The sequence below is a fragment of the Salmo salar genome, chromosome 16 (genome assembly GCF_965601325.2).
Source record: "Salmo salar chromosome 16, fSalSal1, whole genome shotgun sequence".
In the NCBI taxonomy this organism is placed as follows: domain Eukaryota; kingdom Metazoa; phylum Chordata; class Actinopteri; order Salmoniformes; family Salmonidae; genus Salmo; species Salmo salar.
The window spans coordinates 16736609-16759079 of NC_138306.1; the positions used below are offsets into that span (position 1 = coordinate 16736609).

General features: G+C 44.4%; 1 protein-coding gene across 16 annotated transcripts in view; it reads right to left on the bottom strand.

Moving 5' to 3' along the window:
- Positions 1-22471, bottom strand: part of mical3a (microtubule associated monooxygenase, calponin and LIM domain containing 3a) — a 140392-nt gene that overhangs the window by 50282 nt on the left and 67639 nt on the right. For all 16 annotated transcript variants that reach the window (XM_082962564.1, XM_082962563.1, XM_082962565.1 and 13 more), the window contains 11 exons: positions 18249-18653; positions 17749-17956; positions 17408-17524; positions 17072-17173; positions 16111-16266; positions 11667-11767; positions 9260-9517; positions 8683-8798; positions 7693-7819; positions 3990-4086; positions 1580-1727 (listed from right to left, as the gene is read on the bottom strand). In XM_082962564.1, coding sequence (XP_082818690.1) covers positions 1580-1727; positions 3990-4086; positions 7693-7819; positions 8683-8798; positions 9260-9517; positions 11667-11767; positions 16111-16266; positions 17072-17173; positions 17408-17524; positions 17749-17956; positions 18249-18536 — 1718 coding nt within the window. In that variant the 5' untranslated portion in view covers positions 18537-18653. The remainder of the gene's footprint in view (positions 1-1579; positions 1728-3989; positions 4087-7692; positions 7820-8682; positions 8799-9259; positions 9518-11666; positions 11768-16110; positions 16267-17071; positions 17174-17407; positions 17525-17748; positions 17957-18248; positions 18654-22471) is intronic.

A 22471-nucleotide genomic window follows, 5' to 3' on the forward strand; every position in this document is an offset into this window, starting at 1 on the left:
CTGCATGGCAGGCTGACTACCTGTTATGCGAGGGCAGCAAGAAGCCAAGGTAAGTTGCTAGCTAGCATTAAACTTATCTTATAAAAAACAATCAATCTTAACATAATCACTAGTTAACTACACATGGTTGATGATATTACTAGTTTATCTAGCGTGTCCTGCGTTGCATATAATGGATGCGGTGCCTGTTAATTTCTCATTGAATCACAGCCTCCTTCGACAAACGGGTGATGATTTAACAAGCGCATTTGCGAAAAAAGCACTGTCGTTGCAACAATGTACATAACCATAAACATCAATGCCTTTCTTTAAACTCAATACACAAGTATATATTTTTAAACCTGCATATTTAGTTAATATTGCCTGCTAACATGAATTTCTTATAACTAGGGAAATTGTGTCACTTCTCTTGCGTTCCGTGCAAGCAGTCAGGGCCGCCTGGATCATTGCGAACTGTGTGAAGTCCATTTATTCCTAACAAAGGCCGTAATTAATTACAACATAACATTGAAGGTTGAACAATGTAACAACAATATTTAGACTTAGGGATGCCATCCGTTAGATAAAATACGGAACGGTTCCGTATTTCACTGAAACAAACGTTTTGTTTTCGAAATTATAGTTTCCAGATTCGACCATTTTAATGACCAAAGGCTCGTATTTCTGTGTGTTATTATGTTATAATTAAGTCTATGATTTGATAGAGCAGTCTGACTGAGCGATGGTAGGCACCAGCAGGCTCGTAAGCATTCATTGAAACAGCACTTTCGTGCGTTTTGCCAGCAGCTCTTCGCAATGCTTCAAGCATTGTGCTGTTTATGACTTCAAGCCTATCAACTCCCGAGATTAGGCTGGTGTAACCGATGTGAAATGGCTAGCTAGTTAGCGGGGTGCGCGCTAATAGCGTTTCAAACGTCACTCGCTCTGAGACTTGGAGTAGTTCTTCCCCTTGCTCTGCATGGGTAACGCTGCTTCGAGGGTGGCTGTTGTCGATGTGTTCCTGGTTCGAGCCCAGGTAGGAGCGAGGAGAGGGACGGAAGCTATACTGTTACACTGGCGATACTAAAGTGCCTATAAGAACATCCAATAGTCAAAGGTATATGAAATACAAATCGTATAGAGAGAAATAGTCCTATAATTCCTATAATAACTACAACCTAAAACTTCTTACCTGGGAATATTGAAGACTCATGTTAAAAGGAACCACCAGCTTTCATATGTTGTCATGTTCTGAGCAAGGAACTTAAATGTTAGCTTTTTTACATGGCACATATTGCACTTTTACTTTCTTCTCCAACACTGTTTTTGCATTATTTAAACCAAATTGAACATGTTTCATTATTTATTTGAGGATAAATTGATTTTATTTTTGTATTATATTAAGTTAAAATAAGTGTTTATTCAGTATTGTTGTAAGTGTCAATATTACAAATACTTTTGTAAAAAAGCAACACATTTTTGTTATATAAATCGGCCGATTAAATCGGCATCAACCTTTTTTGGTCCTCCAATAATCGGTATCGGCGTTGAAAAAGCATAATCGGTCGACCTCTAATCCAGATGTGTATATGTGACTCACATGAGGTCCGGTCTGTAGCGGTGGATGAGGGCACACAGGGCCATGCCACTCTTCCAGGACATGGTGAGATCGGTCACACTGACTTTTCTGTAGCCCTCCGTCTGCCTCTGACACCAGTTTAGCAGCTTGCTGGAGCGAGCTATGGATTCTGGGAGGGGAAGAGCACAGTCAGTGAACAGGAGATTTTTACACCACTTTTGGTTGTTGGAGATCATAGTCATACATGCAGTGCATTGGGAATGTTTTCAGGCCCCACAACTTTTCCCACATTTTGTTACATTACAGCCTTATTCTAAAATGGATACAATCAAATACATTCCTCGTCAATCTACACACAATACCGCATAATGACAAAGTGAAAACGGGTTTTTAGATATTTTTGAAAATATATTAAAAATTTAAAAACAAAAATACCTCATTTACACAAGTATTCAGACCCTTTGCTTTGTGACTCAAAATTGAGCTCAAATGCATCCTGTTTCCATTGATCATCCTTGAGATGTTCCTACAACTTGATTTGAGTCCACCTGTGTTAAATTCAATTGATTGGACATGATTTGAAAAGGCACAAACCTGCCTATATAAAGTCCCACAGTTGACAGTGCATGTCAGAGCAAAAACAAAGCCATGAGGTTGAAGGAATTGTCTGTAGAGCTCCGGGGCAGGATTGTGTCGATGCACAGATCTGGGGAAGGGTACCAAACAATGTCTGCAGCATTGAAGGTCCCCAAAAACACAGTGGCCTCCATTATAAAAGGAAGAAGTTTGGAACCACCAAGACTCTTCCTAGAGTTGGCCGCCCGGCCAAACTGAGCAATCGAGGGAGAAGGGCCTTGGTCAGGGAGGTGAGAAGAACCCGATGGTCACTCTGACAGATATCTAGAGTTCCTCTGTGGAGATGGGAGAATCTTCCAGAAGGACAACCATCTCTGCAGCACTCCACCAATCAGGCCTTTATGGTAGAGTGGCCAGACAGAAGCCTCTCCTCAGTAAAAGCCACATGACAGCCCGCTTGGAGTTTGTCAAAAGGCACCTAAAGACTCTTAGAGAAAACAAGAAACAAGAGAAACAAGAATCTTTGGTCAGATGAAACCAACATTGAACTCTTTGGCCTGAATGCCAAGCGTCATGTCTGGAGGAAACCTGGCACCATCCCTACGGTGAAGCATGGTGGTGGCAGCATCATGCTGTGGGGATGTTTTTCAGTGGCAGGAACTGGGAGACTGGTCAGGATCGGGGGAAAGATGAATGGAGCAAAGTACAGAGATCCTTGATGAAAACCTGCTCCAGAGCACTCAGGACCTCAGACTGGGGTTCACCTTCCAACAGGACAACGACCCTAAGCACACAGCCAAGACAACGCAGGAGTGGCTTTGGGGCAAGTCTCCGAATGTCCTTGAGTGGCCCAGCCAGAGCTGGACTTGAACCCGATCGAACATCTGTGGAGAGACCTGAAAATAGATGTGCAGCAACGCTCCCCATCGAACCTGCCAGAGCTTGAGAGGATCTGCAGAGAAGAATGAGAGAAACTCCCCAAATACAGGTGTGCAAAGCATGTAGCGTTATACCCAAGAAGACTCAAGGCTGTAATTGCTACCTAAAGCGCCTCAACAAAGTACTGAGTAAAAGGTCTGAATAATTAAGTAAATGTGATATTTCAGTTTTGTATTTTTTTATACATTTGCAAAAATTTCTAAAAACCGGTTTCTGCTTTGTCATTATGGGGTATTATGTGTAAATATATGGGAAAAAAACAATTAATTCAATTGTAGAATAAGGCTGTAAAGTAACAAAAAAAAGTCAAGGGGTCTGAATATTTTCCCAATGCACTGTATATAATTGCCGACCATGTTAGTCCCATTGTCACTGTCAGCCTACCCTATGTCATAAAGGTGGCGGAAGAGCCTATGAGAGATTAGGGAATGTCACACAGAAACATTTCAAATTGTTAAAAATGTAAGTAACCTTATTGACGATGCAAGTGACGTTCCACCAGGTTAGTGAACACAAAATAAATCGAATAAAATCAGTCCATCAGTCAGTCCATCCACAGAGCAGCATTCCTAAGTCACACATGACAGTTGCTTGTTTCTACAGTTAAGGACTATTAGGACGGAACCTTCAGATAAACACCATGCATTTGGACTTCAGTCATTCATGTTACGTAGCAAATGCTTCTCAAGCAGGTAATGGTCTAGGATGAACGCAAGTCATTGTCACATTTCAGTGATTGCAATAAAGACCAGGTCCTAAAAACAAGAAACTTTCAAAAACAGACATTCATGAAAATGTTATAATATGAACTTATCTAAATATCTGAATACATTTACTCATATATTTTTTTTTAAATTATAGCTTAATTAATCAGGGGACACATGAATACAAGAACATTCATGAAAACACTACTCACCATTTCGGGTGAGCTTGGGTGTTGACGAGTTGACTACATTCTCCATTTCGATGAGCATTTCCCTACTTGAATCCCCTGTGTCTATGAGGTGTCGTACCTGACAACAACAGAGTGGGGGTGGGGGGGCAACATACCATTAGGATTTCACATAGGACATCTTCCATAGGTCAAAGCTAGGGCCAGGAGTTTTTACCTGGTCACATATCTGAAGCGGGGAAAAAAACTCTGGTTCTTAGTTAGAAACTAGGCCAGAGTATCCCTGGTCAGGTGGTCAGGACAAACTCCTGGCCCACCTCAAATGGGATGTCATGCACAGAAAAGTATGGGTACTTCAGCACTAGAGGTCGACCGATTAATTAGGGCCGATTTCAGGTTTTCATAACAATCGGTAATTGGCCTTTTTGGACGCCAATTATGGCCGATTACATTGCAATCCACGAGGAAACTGTGTGGCAGGCTGAACACCAGTACGCGAGTGCAGCGTCAAAAGGACCTTGTGGCTGCAAGGAGCCAAGGTAAGTTGCTAGCTAGCATTAAACTTATCTTATAAAAAAACAATCAATCTTCAAATAATCACTAGTTAACTACACATGGTTGATGATATTACTAGGTTAACTAGCTTGTCCTGCGTTGCAAATAATCAATGCAGTGCCTGTTAAATTATCATCGAATCACAGCCTACTTCAACTTCGCCAAAAGGGTGATGATTTAACAAAAGCGCATTCCGGAAAAAAGCAATCTTTGCACAAATGTACCCAACCATAAACATCAATGCCTTTCTTAAAATCAATACACAGAAGTATATATATTTTTTCACACCTGCATATTTAGTTAAAAGAAATTAATGTTAGCAGGCAATACTAACTAGGGAAATTGTGTCACTTTTCATGCGTTCAGTGCAAGCAGAATCTATGGTGAAATGCAACAGTTTGGGCCGCTTGGCTCGTTGCAAACTGATCTAATTTGCCAGAATTCTACATAATTATGACATAACATTGAAGGTTGTGCAATGTAACAGCAATATTTAGACTTAGGGTTGCCACCAGTTTGATAAAATACGGAACGGTTCCGTATTTCACTGAAATAATAAACTTTTTATTTTCGAAATGATAGTTTCCGGATTTGACCATATTAATGACCAAAGGCTCGTATTTCTGTGTTTATTATATTATAATTAAGTCTATGATTTGATAGAGCAGTCTGACTGAGCGGTGGTAGGCATCAGCAGGCTCATAAGCATTCATTCAAACAGCACTTTCCTGCGTTTGCCAGCAGCACTTCGCAATGCTTGAAGCACAGCGCTGTTTATGACTTCAAGCCTATCAACTCTCGAAATTAAGCTGGCAATACTATAGTGCCTATAAGAACGTCCAATAGTCAAAGGTATATGAAATACAAATGGTATAGAGAGAAATAGTTGACGGGTCATAATTCCTATAATAACTACAACCTAAACTTCTTTATTGGGAATATTGAAGAACTGGAATATTGAATCACCAGCTTTCATTTGTTCTCATGTTCTGAGCAAGGAACTTAAACATTAGCTTTTTACATGGCACATACTGCACTTTTACTTTCTTCTCCAACACTGTTTTTGCATTATTTAAACCAAATTGAACATGTTTCATTATTTATTTGAGACTAAATAGATGTTATTTACGTAATAAATTAAGTTCAAATAAAAGTGTTCATTGTTCATTCAGTATTGTTGTAATTGTCATTAATACAAATACAGTTGAAGTCAGAAGTTTACATACACTTAGTTTGGAGTCATTAAAACTCGTTCAACCACTCCACAAATTTCCTGTTAACAAACTATAGTTTTGGCAAGTAGGTTAGGACATCTACTTTGTGCATGACAAGTAATTTCTCCAACAATTGTTTACAGACAGATTATTTCACTTATAATTCACTGTATCACAATTCCAGTGGGTCAAAAGTTTACATGCACTAAGTTGACTGTGCCTTTAAACAGCTTGGAAAATTCCAGAAAATGATGTCATGGCTTTAGAAGCTTCTGATAGGCTAATTGACATAATTTGAATCAATTGGAGGTGTACCTGTGTACGTATTTCAAGGCCTACCTTCAAACTCAGTGCCTCTTGGCTTGACATCATGGGAAAATCAAAAGAAATCAGCCAAGACGTCAGAAAGAAAATTGTAGACCTCCACAAGTCTGGTTCAAGCTTGGGAGCAATTTCCAAACGCCTGAAGGTACCACGTTCATCTGTACAAACAATAGTACGCAAGTATAAACACCATGGGACCACGCAGCCGTCATACCGCTCAGGATGGAGACGTGTTCTGTCTCCTAGAGATGAACGTACTTTGGTGCCAAAAGTGCAAATCAATCCCAGAACAACAGCAAAGGACCATGTGAAGATGCTGGAGGAAACAGGTACAGAAGTATGTATATCCACAGTAAAACAAGTCCTATATCGACATAACCAGAAAGGCCGCCATAAAAAAGCCAGACTATGGTTTGCAACTGCACATGGGGACAAAGATCGTACTTCTTGGAGAAATGTCTTCTGGTCTGATGAAACAAAAATAGAACTGTTGGCCATAATGACCATCGTTATGTTTGGAGGAAAAAGGGGGAGGCTTGCAAGCTGAAGAACACCATCCCAACCGTGAAGCACGGGGGTGGCAGCATCATGTTGTGGGGGTGCGTTGCTGCAGGAGGGACTGGTACACTTCACAAAATAGATGGCATCATGAGGAAAGAAAATTAGATGGATATATTGAAGCAACATCTCAAGACATCAGTCAGGAATTTAAAGCTTGGTCACAAATGGGTCTTCCAAATGGACAATGACGCCAAGCATACTTCCAAAGTTGTGGCAAAATGGCTTAAGGACAACAAAGTCAAGGTACTGGAGTGGCCATCACAAAGCCCTGACCTCAATCCTATAGAAAATTTGTGGGCAGAACTGAAAAAGCGTGTGCTAGCAAGGAGGCCTACAAACCTGACTCAGTTACACCAGCTCTGTCAGGAGGAATAGGCCATAATTCACCAAACTTATTGTGGGAAGCTTGTGGAAGGCTACCCGAAACGTTTGACCCAAGTTAAACAATTTAAAGGTAATGCTACCAAATACTAATTGAGTGAAGTGAACTTCTGACCCACTGGGAATGTGATGAAAGAAATAAAAGCTGAAATAAATCATTCTCTACTATTATTCTGACATTTCATATTCTTAAAATAAAGTTTACATTTTTACATTTTAGTCATTTTAGCAGACGCTCTTATCCAGAGCGACTTACAGTAGTGAATGCATACATTTCATACAATTTCATACATTTTTCTTTCCTGTGCTGGCCCCCCGTGGGAATCAAACCCAGAACCCTGGCGTTGCAAACACCATGCTCTACCAACTGAGCTACAGGGAAGGCCAACTTGTGATCCTAACTGACCTAAGACAGGGAATTTTTACTAGGATTAAATGTCAGGAAATGTGAAAAACTGAGTTTAAATGTATTTGGCTAAGGTCTATGTAAACTTCTGACTTCAACTGCATAAAACTTTTTTTTTTTTTATAATAATAAAAAATAAAAATCGGCCGAGTAATCGGTATCGGCTTTTTTTGGTCCTCCTATAAATCGGTATCAGCGTTGAAAAATCATAATCGGTCGACCTCAATTCAGTACATCATGCTCCAATCATAGTCATACAGTCATATGTTGTCAGTGTATACCCTACCTGGTTGGGCCTGAGGAAGTGGAGGCTAATATTAGGGTAGCGCGTGGTGGGGTCCACACTGTAGTGACTGAAATTCTTATTGATGTTCTCTGGCGTTGTCTGAGGCAGCAAGCGATATATGCTCTCCCTAAAAAAAAAAAAAGAAGAGGAACCCATAGTAATTAAATTATAGAAAGGCACATGGGAGAAGAACAGAGGATTCAACACATTCCATTCAGAGCTCCAAAAGCTCTTATCCTAATCCTAATCCTTAATAGAGGGGCTGCCACTGGAGCCTAATGCAGACGCTTTTCCTGGTAGAGCACTCAGAGATAACGGAGTATATGTATATATATGTATATACACACACACACTATTTATATATATATATATATATATATATATATATACACACACACACACTATTTGACCAAGCAGGAGGCTATTTGACCAAGCAGGAGAGTTATGGAGTGCTGCATCAGATGACCTGGCCTCCACAATCACCCGACCTCAACCCATTTGAAATGGTTCGGGATGAGTTGAGTGAAGGAAAAGCAGCCAACAAGTGCTCAGCATATGTGGGAACTCCTTCAGGACTGATTTTTTTTAACACTTTTTTGGTTACTATATGATTCCATGTGTTATTTCATAGTACAATAATAGTGAAGACATCAAAACTATGTAGAAAATAGTAAAAATAAAGAAAAACCCTTGAATAAGTAGGTGTTCTAAAACTTTTCACCGGTACTGTATATATTAATATGAGAGAGCGAGAGAGCGAAAGAGAGAGGGGAATCATTTGAAAGCTTATTATTATATTGCCAACATGGCTAGCTAAGTTATAAAATACAATCTTACTGTGTTAGGCTTACAAAAGTATGTGTGTGTGTGTGTGTGAGCGCACATGTATGCGACTGTGAGCATGTGGAGTGTGTGTGTGTACAGTATGTGTGAATTTAAGTATGACGTGGGAGTATAATGTGTGTGTCATAAACGTGTCCACTCCCTCACCTCTCAGCCAGCACGTCCAGAGACGGGTTTCCCTGGGCCCAGCTCTTCACCATCCAGCCTGAGTCCATGGCTGCCAGGAAACCCCGGGCTATACCAGTGCCCATGGGCCAGAAGGGCTGGAGAGAGGGACAAATACAGTAACATGGTGAACTCCAAGTAAGCATACACTTTTTGTGGTTACTACATGATTCCATATGTGTTATTTCATAGTTTTGATGTCATCGCTGTTATTCTACAATGTAGAAAACAGTAAAAATAAAGTAAAACCCTTGAATGAGTAGGTGTGTCCAAACTTTTGACTGGTACTGTATATACACACACACACACACACACACACATTACGTTTTATATATAAAATTGTTTCAAGCAAGCAAACGTCAATACTGAAATCGCTCTCTAAATTCAACGACATTTCTCCCACACTCTTGGTCACGCTGATTTTCACTCCCTTTCTCATTTACTGTATATAAATGAGCCCGTCAGACTCTACCTTATCCACAGTGACTGAGAGTATGCCTTCTACGTTAGACTGAAACACCCTCCACCCGGTAGACCCCCCCCCCCCCCCCCCCCTCACCTCCAGTAGACTGTCCCCCACCAGAGACACCAGTAGCTGGCGCCCGTTGCGTTGGCGTACCAGCGCCGCGTTCTCTGAGGCGTACATGCAGGTGAAGTCGAACATGGCCACGTCGGGCTGGCCGTAGTGGTTGATGGCAAAGTCCAGCGTGGGCAGCTGGTGGTTGGTGGAGAAGTCTGCGGCCTCGCGGGCGTAAGATAGTAGGGCTGCCTGGTCCACGTTAGCCCTGGAAAGCAGCATCTCTGTGTCCGCATAATCCTGGAGGAGAGACATGAAGAAATTAAGACGGCTCAGATGACTAGAGGAAGGGAGAGACACTAATAAGAGACTGTCACGCACAGAGAACGAGGCATGACATCCATGCAGTGATATTTGGAAAATAAGATATTTTGCACAGGAGGTTAGCCTGCACCACCAAAGCAGAACTTTGATTCCAAATCAAGTCAATAACATTTGAAAGTTATATTGAATTGAATAAATATAGGCCCATTTGCAATGTCTCCAAAAACAAGTATTTTAATTCCCAATATAAAAATCTAAACACCCCCATGGTCAAGTATACTGTCTCAGATATGTAGCACCAAATGAAGGCATGCTCTAAATGGACTGCTCTTTGAAAGAGACCGGTGAGAGGCACATTCTTTTCATTTGACTTTCCCTAGCTAGGCTGGGCACGGCAGTGTCAGGCTGGCTGACTGGTGAGCTGGATGGGTGGAGGGGAGGTGAAGGGTGGAGCATTTGGAGAATCTGAGAGAGGGACTTTCTGTTTTTCATGGTGCTAGGTGGAACCGTGTGGACCCGACCCACCACTCCCCTGCCTTTCCCAGGGGCAGGATGGAGCATTAAAAAAGGGACTGTCGGAGTGATTTCCATAAAAGGACCATGCCTGGAAGTAAGTCGTCTTTTAGGAAACCTATCTATGGGCTAGGATACATACTGGTACATCAAACAACTGAAAACTCACCGGTTTGTTATGGTCCTAATTACACAATGACATATAGAACCCCTATTCATTCAATAGGATATCTGTGGGCCTAGTCGGTAAAGATTTGTCATGTAACTTTTTAAAATGTATGACCTTTTATTGTGGCATAAACACAACCGGTCATGATGTTGTCATCTGATTGTCAAACAATCACTTCAACGTTCTCCTTTACTAGGCTACCTGCTCCCGTTCATCTGCTGGCGTCATATTCCAGCCTCCGAACACAGTGATGAATAGAAAGAGACATCTGTTACACAAACCACCACAAAGTGTCATTAGGCCAGGATTTATAGGTCCACTGTTGTCCGTGCCCCTCTCGGTGTCATCTTATGCCACGTTCACGTGCTACTCAGAACTCTGACATTTCCGACATTCTAACTGGTTGTAGTTGTGCCGTGTTCAACCAGTTAGCAAGTCGAACGATTCTGAGTTCCTTAGTTCCGACTAGCACGTGAACGCGGCATCTGCCTTGGCAAAATGTCATTGTTCTCGTCGAACCACATTGCATTTTGGAGCATAGGAAATACCACCCGTTTTCAAGTCCATTCTCTCATTTTTCATGCCTCTGACATGCCGAAATGATAAAAAGTGGTGTAATAGCCTACAGCTTTCTTGACATTTTGTTTTAACTATTGTGATAGGCTCATGTTTTGCCGGTACGGTGTACCCCCAATATTTATTTTGCCGGGATGCCGTACCGGGCCGCCTTACTTTCACCCTTGATCATGTCCCCGCTCAGCCTGCAACCTAGACCAACTCATCAGGGTCAGATTCATTAGTGCACACTGTAGCAAAACTTTTGCAACAGAAAAGGAAAACAGGCATTTCTTATTGGACAAGTTCAGGTAGTCCCTCCCTGTTTCAGTCCATTTTCTTCCCTTTGGTGCCTAATGAATACGACCCAGCACTGGACCTACAGAGCCAGCCATTCAACCTCCTACTGCACTGGCCTGATGACCGCTGATTAAAACTCACATTCGGTGCCAATCCGATTATCAAAAGGGTTACCATTCCCAATTACTCAAATGCCTTCATAACGAGAGTTTGATTGGGTCTGCAAAATATTACCAAACCCTTTTTCCCCTCCACAAAGTAAGATAGAAATACAGCGGCAACTTTTATTGGAACATGAAAGCTGAACTTCTAAAAGAGGTCCTGATGTCCTAAATGCTTGCGACTGCCCACTCTAGTCAAAGGAAACAGCAGTGTTATGAAGTGAAGGGACACAAACTCTCATTAAGTGTGGTTGAGCTGGCGGTTTGTTCCTGGCACAGTTTTGGCTTGGTCTGGCCATTAGGCAGGGACCGGGCACACAGAGACGGAAAGTGACTGAGTGAGTGTACAGTTCTGTATGTGTGTGCATGCATGTGTACGAGAGAGAGACATCTCCAGACGTGTCTCTCTCACCCTTTGATCACTCACATGCAGAATGACTCCCTTCTCCAGCAGGCTCTGTTTCTTGGCAGTCATGACAAAGTAGTGCGTGTCATCCTTGTAGTAGACAATGTTTTCCAGGTCAATTCCTATCAAATCAATAGAAAGAGAGTTTGGGGATTAATTTTTGGTAAACCAATGTCTTTTCTACAGTTGCTCCTATGGCTCCTCCATTGACAGTCTCTCTGGTTGTCTTTGTTAGAGGAATGGTGGACAATGAACCCGAATACCCGACCCGGGACCCGAGTGGGTCCGGCTCCAAAATTCGAACTTTCCCCTTGGGTCTGGGGTCGGGTCCTGTTTGATTGTTATCGGATCTCAGGTATATGTAACTACAGCTGATAAACGAGTGGACCCGAATGGACCTGGCCACGGCTCTGCATAGCTTATAGCATATTTATTTTATGCTACTAAGTTGCATTTAGTGACTTATAGAAGGCCTAGCAACATATAAATATCTATTTGTTAACCAGAAGAGCAACTTGGCTGATAAAGTTTGTCACTCTGGTCCAATCGGGTCTAGGTCTGGTTGTCGGCGAGTCCATTCGGGTTCAGGTCTGATTGTTCTCGGGTCCGTTCAGATCCAGGTCCCCCGTTTTCTTTAGGTATGGTTGTCATCGGGTCCGGGTCTGACTGTCTTCGGGTCTGGATCCAACTTTATGGAGATCACACGACCCAGGAGACAAAACTTACGGCCCATATAGACAGTGCCATCTCCGCACCGATCTCTCATGTTATGGCAAGGCCCATATAGACAGTGCCATCTCCGCACCGATCTCTCATGTTATGGCAAGGCCCATATAGACAGTGCCATCTCCGCACCGATCTCTCATGTTATGGCAAGGCCCATATAGACAGTGCCATCTCCGCACCGATCTCTCATGTTATGGCAAGGCCCATATAGACAGTGCCATCTCCGCACCGATCTCTCATGTTATGGCAAGGCCCATATAGACAGTGCCATCTCCGCACCGATCTCTCATGTTATGGCAAGGCCCATATAGACAGTGCCATCTCCGCACCGATCTCTCATGTTATGGCAAGGCCCATATAGACAGTGCCATCTCCGCACCGATCTCTCATGTTATGGCAAGGCCCATATAGACAGTGCCATCTCCGCACCGATCTCTCATGTTATGGCAAGGCCCATATAGACAGTGCCATCTCCGCACCGATCTCTCATGTTATGGCAAGGCCCATATAGACAGTGCCATCTCCGCACCGATCTCTCATGTTATGGCAAGGCCCATATAGACAGTGCCATCTCCGCACCGATCTCTCATGTTATGGCAAGGCCCATATAGACAGTGCCATCTCCGCACCGATCTCTCATGTTATGGCAAGGCCCATAAAGACAGTGCCATCTCCGCACCGATCTCTCATGTTATGGCAAGGCCCATATAGACAGTGCCATCTCCGCACCGATCTCTCATGTTATGGCAAGGCCCATATAGACAGTGCCATCTCCGCACCGATCTCTCATGTTATGGCAAGGCCCATATAGACAGTGCCATCTCCGCACCGATCTCTCATGTTATGGCAAGGCCCATATAGACAGTGCCATCTCCGCACCGATCTCTCATGTTATGGCAAGGCCCATATAGACAGTGCCATCTCCGCACCGATCTCTCATGTTATGGCAAGGCCCATATAGACAGTGCCATCTCCGCACCGATCTCTCATGTTATGGCAAGGCCCATATAGACAGTGCCGATCTCCGCACCGATCTCTCATGTTATGGCAAGGCCCATATAGACAGTGCCATCTCCGCACCGATCTCTCATGTTATGGCAAGGCCCATATAGACAGTGCCATCTCCGCACCGATCTCTCATGTTATGGCAAGGCCCATATAGACAGTGCCATCTCCGCACCGATCTCTCATGTTATGGCAAGGCCCATATAGACAGTGCCATCTCCGCACCGATCTCTCATGTTATGGCAAGGCCCATATAGACAGTGCCATCTCCGCACCGATCTCTCATGTTATGGCAAGGCCCATATAGACAGTGCCATCTCCGCACCGATCTCTCATGTTATGGCAAGGCCCATATAGACAGTGCCATCTCCGCACCGATCTCTCATGTTATGGCAAGGCCCATATAGACAGTGCCATCTCCGCACCGATCTCTCATGTTATGGCAAGGCCCATATAGACAGTGCCATCTCCGCACCGATCTCTCATGTTAGGGCAAGGCCCATATAGACAGTGCCATCTCCGCACCGATCTCTCATGTTAGGACAAGGCCCATATAGACAGTGCCATCTCCGCACCGATCTCTCATGTTATGGCAAGGCCCATATAGACAGTGCCATCTCCGCACCGATCTCTCATGTTATGACAAGGCCCATATAGACAGTGCCATCTCCGCACCGATCTCTCATGTTATGGCAAGGCCCATATAGACAGTGCCATCTCCGCACCGATCTCTCATGTTATGGCAAGGCCCATATAGACAGTGCCATCTCCGCACCGATCTCTCATGTTATGGCAAGGCCCATATAGACAGTGCCATCTCCGCACCGATCTCTCATGTTATGGCAAGGCCCATATAGACAGTGCCATCTCCGCACCGATCTCTCATGTTATGGCAAGGCCCATATAGACAGTGCCATCTCCGCACCGATCTCTCATGTTATGGCAAGGCCCATATAGACAGTGCCATCTCCGCACCGATCTCTCATGTTATGGCAAGGCCCATATAGACAGTGCCATCTCCGCACCGATCTCTCATGTTATGGCAAGGCCCATATAGACAGTGCCATCTCCGCACCGATCTCTCATGTTATGGCAAGGCCCATATAGACAGTGCCATCTCCGCACCGATCTCTCATGTTATGGCAAGGCCCATATAGACAGTGCCATCTCCGCACCGATCTCTCATGTTATGACAAGGCCCATATAGACAGTGCCATCTCCGCACCGATCTCTCATGTTATGACAAGGCCCATATAGACAGTGCCATCTCCGCACCGATCTCTCATGTTATGGCAAGGCCCATATAGACAGTGCCATCTCCGCACCGATCTCTCATGTTATGGCAAGGCCCATATAGACAGTGCCATCTCCGCACCGATCTCTCATGTTATGGCAAGGCCCATATAGACAGTGCCATCTCCGCACCGATCTCTCATGTTATGGCAAGGCCCATATAGACAGTGCCATCTCCGCACCGATCTCTCATGTTATGGCAAGGCCCATATAGACAGTGCCATCTCCGCACCGATCTCTCATGTTATGGCAAGGCCCATATAGACAGTGCCATCTCCGCACCGATCTCTCATGTTATGGCAAGGCCCATATAGACAGTGCCATCTCCGCACCGATCTCTCATGTTATGACAAGGCCCATATAGACAGTGCCATCTCCGCACCGATCTCTCATGTTATGACAAGGCCCATATAGACAGTGCCATCTCCGCACCGATCTCTCATGTTATGACAAGGCCCATATAGACAGTGCCATCTCCGCACCGATCTCTCATGTTATGGCAAGGCCCATATAGACAGTGCCATCTCCGCACCGATCTCTCATGTTATGACAAGGCCCATATAGACAGTGCCATCTCCGCACCGATCTCTCATGTTATGGCAAGGCCCATATAGACAGTGCCATCTCCGCACCGATCTCTCATGTTATGACAAGGCCCATATAGACAGTGCCATCTCCGCACCGATCTCTCATGTTATGGCAAGGCCCATATAGACAGTGCCATCTCCGCACCGATCTCTCATGTTATGGCAAGGCCCATATAGACAGTGCCATCTCCGCACCGATCTCTCATGTTATGACAAGGCCCATATAGACAGTGCCATCTCCGCACCGATCTCTCATGTTATGGCAAGGCCCATATAGACAGTGCCATCTCCGCACCGATCTCTCATGTTATGACAAGGCCCATATAGACAGTGCCATCTCCGCACCGATCTCTCATGTTATGGCAAGGCCCATATAGACAGTGCCATCTCCGCACCGATCTCTCATGTTATGGCAAGGCCCATATAGACAGTGCCATCTCCGCACCGATCTCTCATGTTATGACAAGGCCCATATAGACAGTGCCATCTCCGCACCGATCTCTCATGTTATGGCAAGGCCCATATAGACAGTGCCATCTCCGCACCGATCTCTCATGTTATGACAAGGGATCAAACTGTTTCATTGAGAAACGTCAACAGATTCAAGATTCCTCTTTTTTTGTTGACATTTTCTCTAATCCATGGATAAACCATGCAGAAAGGAACTGACAGGCTCTCAGAAAATACATGTGTATCACCTAAATCCATACACTCCTAATATATAACAATCCGTAAAATGTTACTTAAAGCCTACAGCTATAATGCTTAATAGCTTGTTATAAGCACCTATGAGCCTTTATAAATCTCATAACGAGGGTTATTACATGTTGTCTCCCTATGGAGCAATAACTGACCCGTGGCTTCCCGGAGGTCCTGGAAGAACTTCTGGTTGAAGATGAAGGCCACTCCGCTGATCTCCTCCACCTTGGCCTCGGCTGTAGTGTTCCTGTTGATGAAGTTGGCCGTAATGGCGATGGCTAGCTTGCCCCGGAACTCCTTCCTCCTGAACCCTGTAGGGGAGAGGAGAGAGGGAGGAAGGATGGACATGTTAGGCGGGGGTCAAGGGTTCATTATGTAGACAGTGAATGAGTCAGGGGGTCAGATTTCGAGAGAACAAACTAGCCAAGTTAACAGTTGCCTTGTATTACAAACTCACGTTTGTAAAAGAGAAAAGAACAGGACAACAAAAAAGGTTGCACCTGTTAGGCTTTGATGCACACCATCAGTATCAGTTCGATCAATACAACCACAATTCTTTTAATCATCTCATGTAAGATTGCAGGCTGAGAACGATCATTGCATGCAGTGACTACTGGCTAGCCCTGAGGGAAACTGCTTCCCTCAGGGCTAGATGGGTCACAGCAGTCCACACACTACAGGGCACCCAGAGCGGTTGTGAGGGCTGTTAGCTCATACAGGAAACAGACAGCCAATTCACCCGTTCGTGCTCTGCTCCAGAGAGAGGCCACGGAGGAGTGCTCTCTAAAGATGGATGGAGTGAAGGAGCGCACAACAAAGCAGCAGGAGAAGTGGAGAGCGAGAAGGAGAGCGAGAGCGAGAGCGAGAGCGCGAGAGCGCGGAGAGAGAGAGAGAGAGAGAGAGAGAGAGAGAGAGAGAGAGAGAGAGAGAGAGAGAGAGAGAGAGAGAGAGAGAGAGAGAGAGAGAGAGAGAGAGGGAGAAAGAGAGAGAGAGAGCAAGAGAGAGAAAGAGGGGTCGGACTCGTAAACGAACCACAGCTGTGTTTTTGAGGGCTTCAGTTCTCAGTGTTTTACACAATTAATTTTCAATCACATCTGTTACTTTGTTGCTTTCTACCTGCCAGCGTGTTTCTCCTCCCATCTGCCCCAATGATGACATCAAACTCCAACTCGTTGACTGGGTGTGTCCTGGGGAGGACCTCAGCCCTCCACCCTATCCCTGCAAAAACACACAACATGGGGAAATACATAAGACGTGTAACTTTTGTATTATTTAGCATACGACTTGACTTTCCTTCACTGACAACAATGGGGATATTTTCCAATAGAGACCTCTAAGTTAGCACTGTCACATACAGTAACATATGGCCCTTCCTTACTCCCTTAATGTCTGGCTATAGAGAAGTCGTGTCTTGTGACGGCTCTTAACGTAGTCACGTAACGAAGGTCTTACTCTCGTTCTCCTGGTCCTCGGGGGGCTCGATGAGACCCTTGAACTCCGTGTTGACGTGGATCTCGATGCCCAGGAGCAGGGCCACCTTCAGCAGCATCAGCTGGAGCTGCCGGATACCTGCACAGAGAGTCAGACAGATTAGAGGAGAACGTCAAACAAGAACTATTTATTCGCTTCGACGACCGAAAAGACTGCAATGTCACAGCTAATCCATGGTCCTGGCAAGCACCAGATAAATTCTCTTCATAGATCATATCAGATCACAAAGCAAAACGCGAAAGCAGTTCAACCGTTTGATAAAAGATGGAGCGCAGGAAATGGGCGTTGTCTTATCCACTTACTGATATGGTCGATGGCTCCGGCGCAGAACTTTCCATAGAACTTTTTGGCCCCGAGGCCTCTGAGGTCCTGGATGGTAAAGGGCCACAGGTGCAGCACGTTGTTCCTGGAGAAGGCATCCCTCTTCTCCAGCAGCACCACCTTGGCGCCCAGGAAGCCCAGCTCGATTGCCGTCCGCAGGCCACATGGTCCTGCCCCGATGATCAAACACTGTGGAGGGGGGAGCATACCGTATATCATATACAAGAGTGGGCTGATATTACCATAAAAGTTCAATTCCCGATATACTGTTAATCGCAAAATATAATTTAAATCGCAATATTTAACAAGAGAAAATAGACAACATGAAAATGTGGATATCGCCCTACCCTATCATATACAGAAATAACTCTCTATATACAGAAATAACTCTGTATATACAGAAATAACTCTCTATATACAGAAATAATACTCTCTGAGGTAGTTTGAACAAGGATATGAGACAAGTTACATCATCACATACCTTAGAGTTGGTACATGCACGTCCCTTCTTGTACTCCTTCTGGCCGGCCCGCTTGTCTAGCTTAGCCCAGAGTGCCTTGGCCTTCCAGTAGTTGAGACGGGACTTAAGCTTGTGGTAGAAGACCCGGTACTCACAGGGCTTGAGCTCCAGATGGTCACAGAGCTCCTGGAAGGCCTTGAGCGTGACCTTGCAAGTGGAGGCCTGGACGAAGCGGTCAAACAAGATGTGGGCCGGGTTCACCCTCTCCCCTGTGGTGGTGAAGCCTCCCAGGTCCCCCATGGTCCCCATGAACCTCCCCCCCAGTTGGGGGCCTCTGGGGGTCTCTGGTCAGGCCCCAGCCCCTGGCTCTAGCACAACACTCTGCTCCGGTGAAGTCTTTATCTCCCCGTCTCAGGCATCCTCATTCTGTCAGGGAGAAAGAGGAAAAGCACAGTGAGTTATGAGAATGTCTGCATATTTCACGAGTTCATCATGACACATTACCGAGTTTGATTTGGAACGTCCTCGAATGATCTTCCTTAAATAACTTGTTAGAAAGACCTCTGGCTGCAGTGTAGACCAGTGACGTGTAGTCAGCGCTTACCCTGTAATAATCTCATTTAAAAAAGCTGTTGTGAAAAGCCAAATCTAAAAATGTTATTATAAAGAAAAAAATATATTGTTATCTAATGTTCGTTTCTGAATGATTCTGGTGGCTGTTATGCGCAAAATCTCAACATTTTCTAAAACGGCAACAAAACCTCACGAATACCAGGGTATTCATAAATAAAGGTTAAATCAACGTTTAAAAATTCATGACTTTCTTTCCATCCATTCGAATCCATTGAAATCCTTGACGTGCGCGGCCTTCCTTACTGCAGTCACTGTAATGGACAGGGTCTGCATAGGCATCGCTGCCTTGCCTAGCTTGAAGTAGCTTGAACCTAATGTATATTTTGCGCCTGCGTATTGCCTAAACATGTTGTGTGGGTAATGCCTGGGTAAGCTGTGCACAATTTGGCATGTCTACATCATTTGGTGGTGAACAAAGATTGCTAGCATCCATGAACTGCTAGATTGCTAGCAAAAACAACTTGACATATGGACACTACCTCTATACTGCACCTCAAACAACTTTCCAAGTTGGAATAATCATGGAGGTTTCGAAGAGTGGAACATCAACTATAATGAAAGTTAAGACCAGACAAGGGCAGCATACAGCACGTAACTTTATTCATGACAGGCAAGGCAACCACCATCTCCCTCACTGCTCGCTGTCGGGCAGGCGAAAAGTGAGTACTGGACTGTCCACTTGTAGGAAACATACCAATTCAAACTTTTTACCCAGAATTTTACACATATCGGGCATGTACTTTGTCGACATATTGGGAACGGGGCTTCTCCGCCACTCAGTGCAGGCCCAAGCCTTGGCTTCTACCAGATGGATGCGACTAAATGTGTGTGTAATAATATCACAGAATATTATTGTGTGTGTGTGCACGCCGCGCATTGGAAGAATTGTAAATCCATTGTGAAAGGCTATGCGTTGCAAATGATTCAGATTAAACGTGTCCATATATTGGTCTTTTAGTGCCACACCTATCAGTTGGAACTCTGCATGCTACATCGGGTCTATGGCTGAGCTGAGTCGAGCAGTGTGTTATTTGGTCGCTTGTGTATCTCGACTACATTGGTATTTACATTTGGTGAAAATCTTTGTACAGTTCTGTTAAAAGCCTGTCACTCTGGTTGTCGGTTTTATGGTAAACTTGGGCTTCATCAAGGTTTATTTGAGTAAATCTGGCTTTGATAATAGCCAGTGCCTACCCAGCCACCGACCTCAACACACGTCACTGGTGCAGCCTATCCCCAATGTTGTTATACTAATAGTCTTGAAGAAGTGATCCAACAGGATTTAATGGGATATCATATCCGCTTCATCAAAAACAGGAAATTCATAGATTAGCCGAATCAGCTATAAACGCCAGAACATCAAGCACAACAAAATATCAGCCTGTATACCGCAATTCAACTCCACTTACGAATCCATATCGCAGATATGCAAGGATGAAGAGAAAGCATGAGATGACGTAACCAGACCAGCAGTGAATGACAGACAGCAGCCTCTGTACTGTACTGTGTTTGATCCAACCATTTTGCTGAGCAGTGGGTATATTGTGATGTGCCCGGATCGCATAAAATCCCCCAGAGGCAACCGGGAAGAGAGCTGACGTCCCTGGTTAGAAGTTGGAGCAGGGTTCACAATTATGTTCACAGATAGTGCTTCAGTAGGCAGTAGGATGGATCACATTTCAGAAGAATCTGACCACAGGACAACTAATACATGTTTTGCCTCCTGAATGGCAAATTGCATAGTGAAGGGCACAGTAAGAGTTTTAATGTCTCAGTTCAAATTAATCGTTGACTATTATACAAGGTGGTGATAGTTGTGCATTAAGAGTGACACACACTTCACATAGGCCTTTATCAATGTCGTGTTAAATGTGTCACAGCAAGGCTATTAGCTACTGATATAAACAAGGAAGACACAGTTACAGAGATACTGTTAAAGCGCTTTGGACTGTGTCGGTTGTCTGGAGGTCAGTGTGGCAGACTGCAGTGTCCGGCTTGGGTATGATGTCTCTCAATCCTTTGTTCCACACAGCAGGGATCTAAGTCCTCAGATCATATTCCAGGACAGAGTGTGCAGGCAGGACTGGACAGAGACTGAACCACTGACCTAGAGCCTGTAAGTGTCCAACTTCCCAGTGAGGGGACGGATGTGACAAATTCATCAGAATTAGGCTAGCCCATATAATTCCAGAATTCAAAACCTTTTCAACAATAATATGAACTGCCATCGTTCATTTTTGAACAGATCTAGAGTAAAGTCCTGCATCTGGTCAGATATCCACGGTTCCCCGCAGTTGACCCGCAAAAAATTAAAACATTATTTCAACCCGTGGGTCAACTCCCGGTTTAGAACAATTATATTGAGTGTCGGAAACGTTTTAAATCAAGATCATATTTATTTATTTTTTGTACAAATCCAGGAGCTTGTTGTGTTGCATTGTGTTGCGAATTCCATTCTGTGCGCAGTGAGCCAGACATGTAGGCTACCAGCCACGAATGCAGTGGATCAGGGAACTGTCCGTTATTTGTGTGGTGCTGAAACTTATGGTTTCATCCCCCCCACATGAAAATATGTTGCCAAGTGAGTTTCCCTGGCTAGCCTAGCTCATGTGAAAATGGCTAAGGTAGGCCTCACCGTAGAAATAAAAAGAAAGGTTATGAAAAACACCATCTAGGAAACAGGTGCTGTGTGAGTGAAATCCCCGATTTGGTTTGGAAGGTTTTTGGAGTCATTGTAGACAAAAACCTGGTAGATCGATACACAACCTGCAAATGGTGCAAGCATGTATGGTTTACAATAGGCTAATTCAGTTATTATCAGTTAATTATTCAGGCTTTCGTTCACTTAGACCATATGCAGAGCAGGCCATATCAAGTTTAAATTGGTGCAGCTGGTAAAAGTTTGAATATAGCCTACTAAATACATTTATTTTTACAGCCTATATTCGATGCTGGAAATTGTTTAACTTTCAATTAGAACTATACTGAACAAAATATAAATGCAACATGCAACAATTTTACTGAGTTACAGTTCATACAAGGCTCTAATTCATTAGGCCGTAATCTATGGATTTCACATGACTGGGCAAGGGAACAGCCATGGGTGGGCCTGGGAGAGCCCACCCACTGGGTAGCCAGGCCCGGCAGAATTAGTTTTTCATCACAAAAGGGCTTTAGTACAGACAAAAATACTCCTCAGTTTCATCAGCTGTCCGGGTGGCTGGTCTCAGACAATCCCACAGGTGAAGAAGCTGGATGTGGAGGTCCTGGCCTGGCATGGTTACACGCCATTTGCGGTTGTGAGGACGGTAGGAAGTACTGCCAAATTCTTTAAAACGACGTTGGAGGCAGCTTATGGTAATTCAATTCCCTGGTAACAGCTCTGGTGGACATTCCTGCAGTCAGCATGCCAATTGCACACTCCCTCAAAACTTGAGACATCTGTGGCATTGTGTTGTGCACATTTTAGAGTAGCCTTTTATTGTCCCCAGCACGAGCTCCACCTGTGTAATGACCATGCCGTTTAACCTGTTGGGGATAGGGGGCAGTATTTGCACGGCCGGATAAAAAACGTACCCGATTTAATCTGGTTACTACTCCTGCCCAGTAAC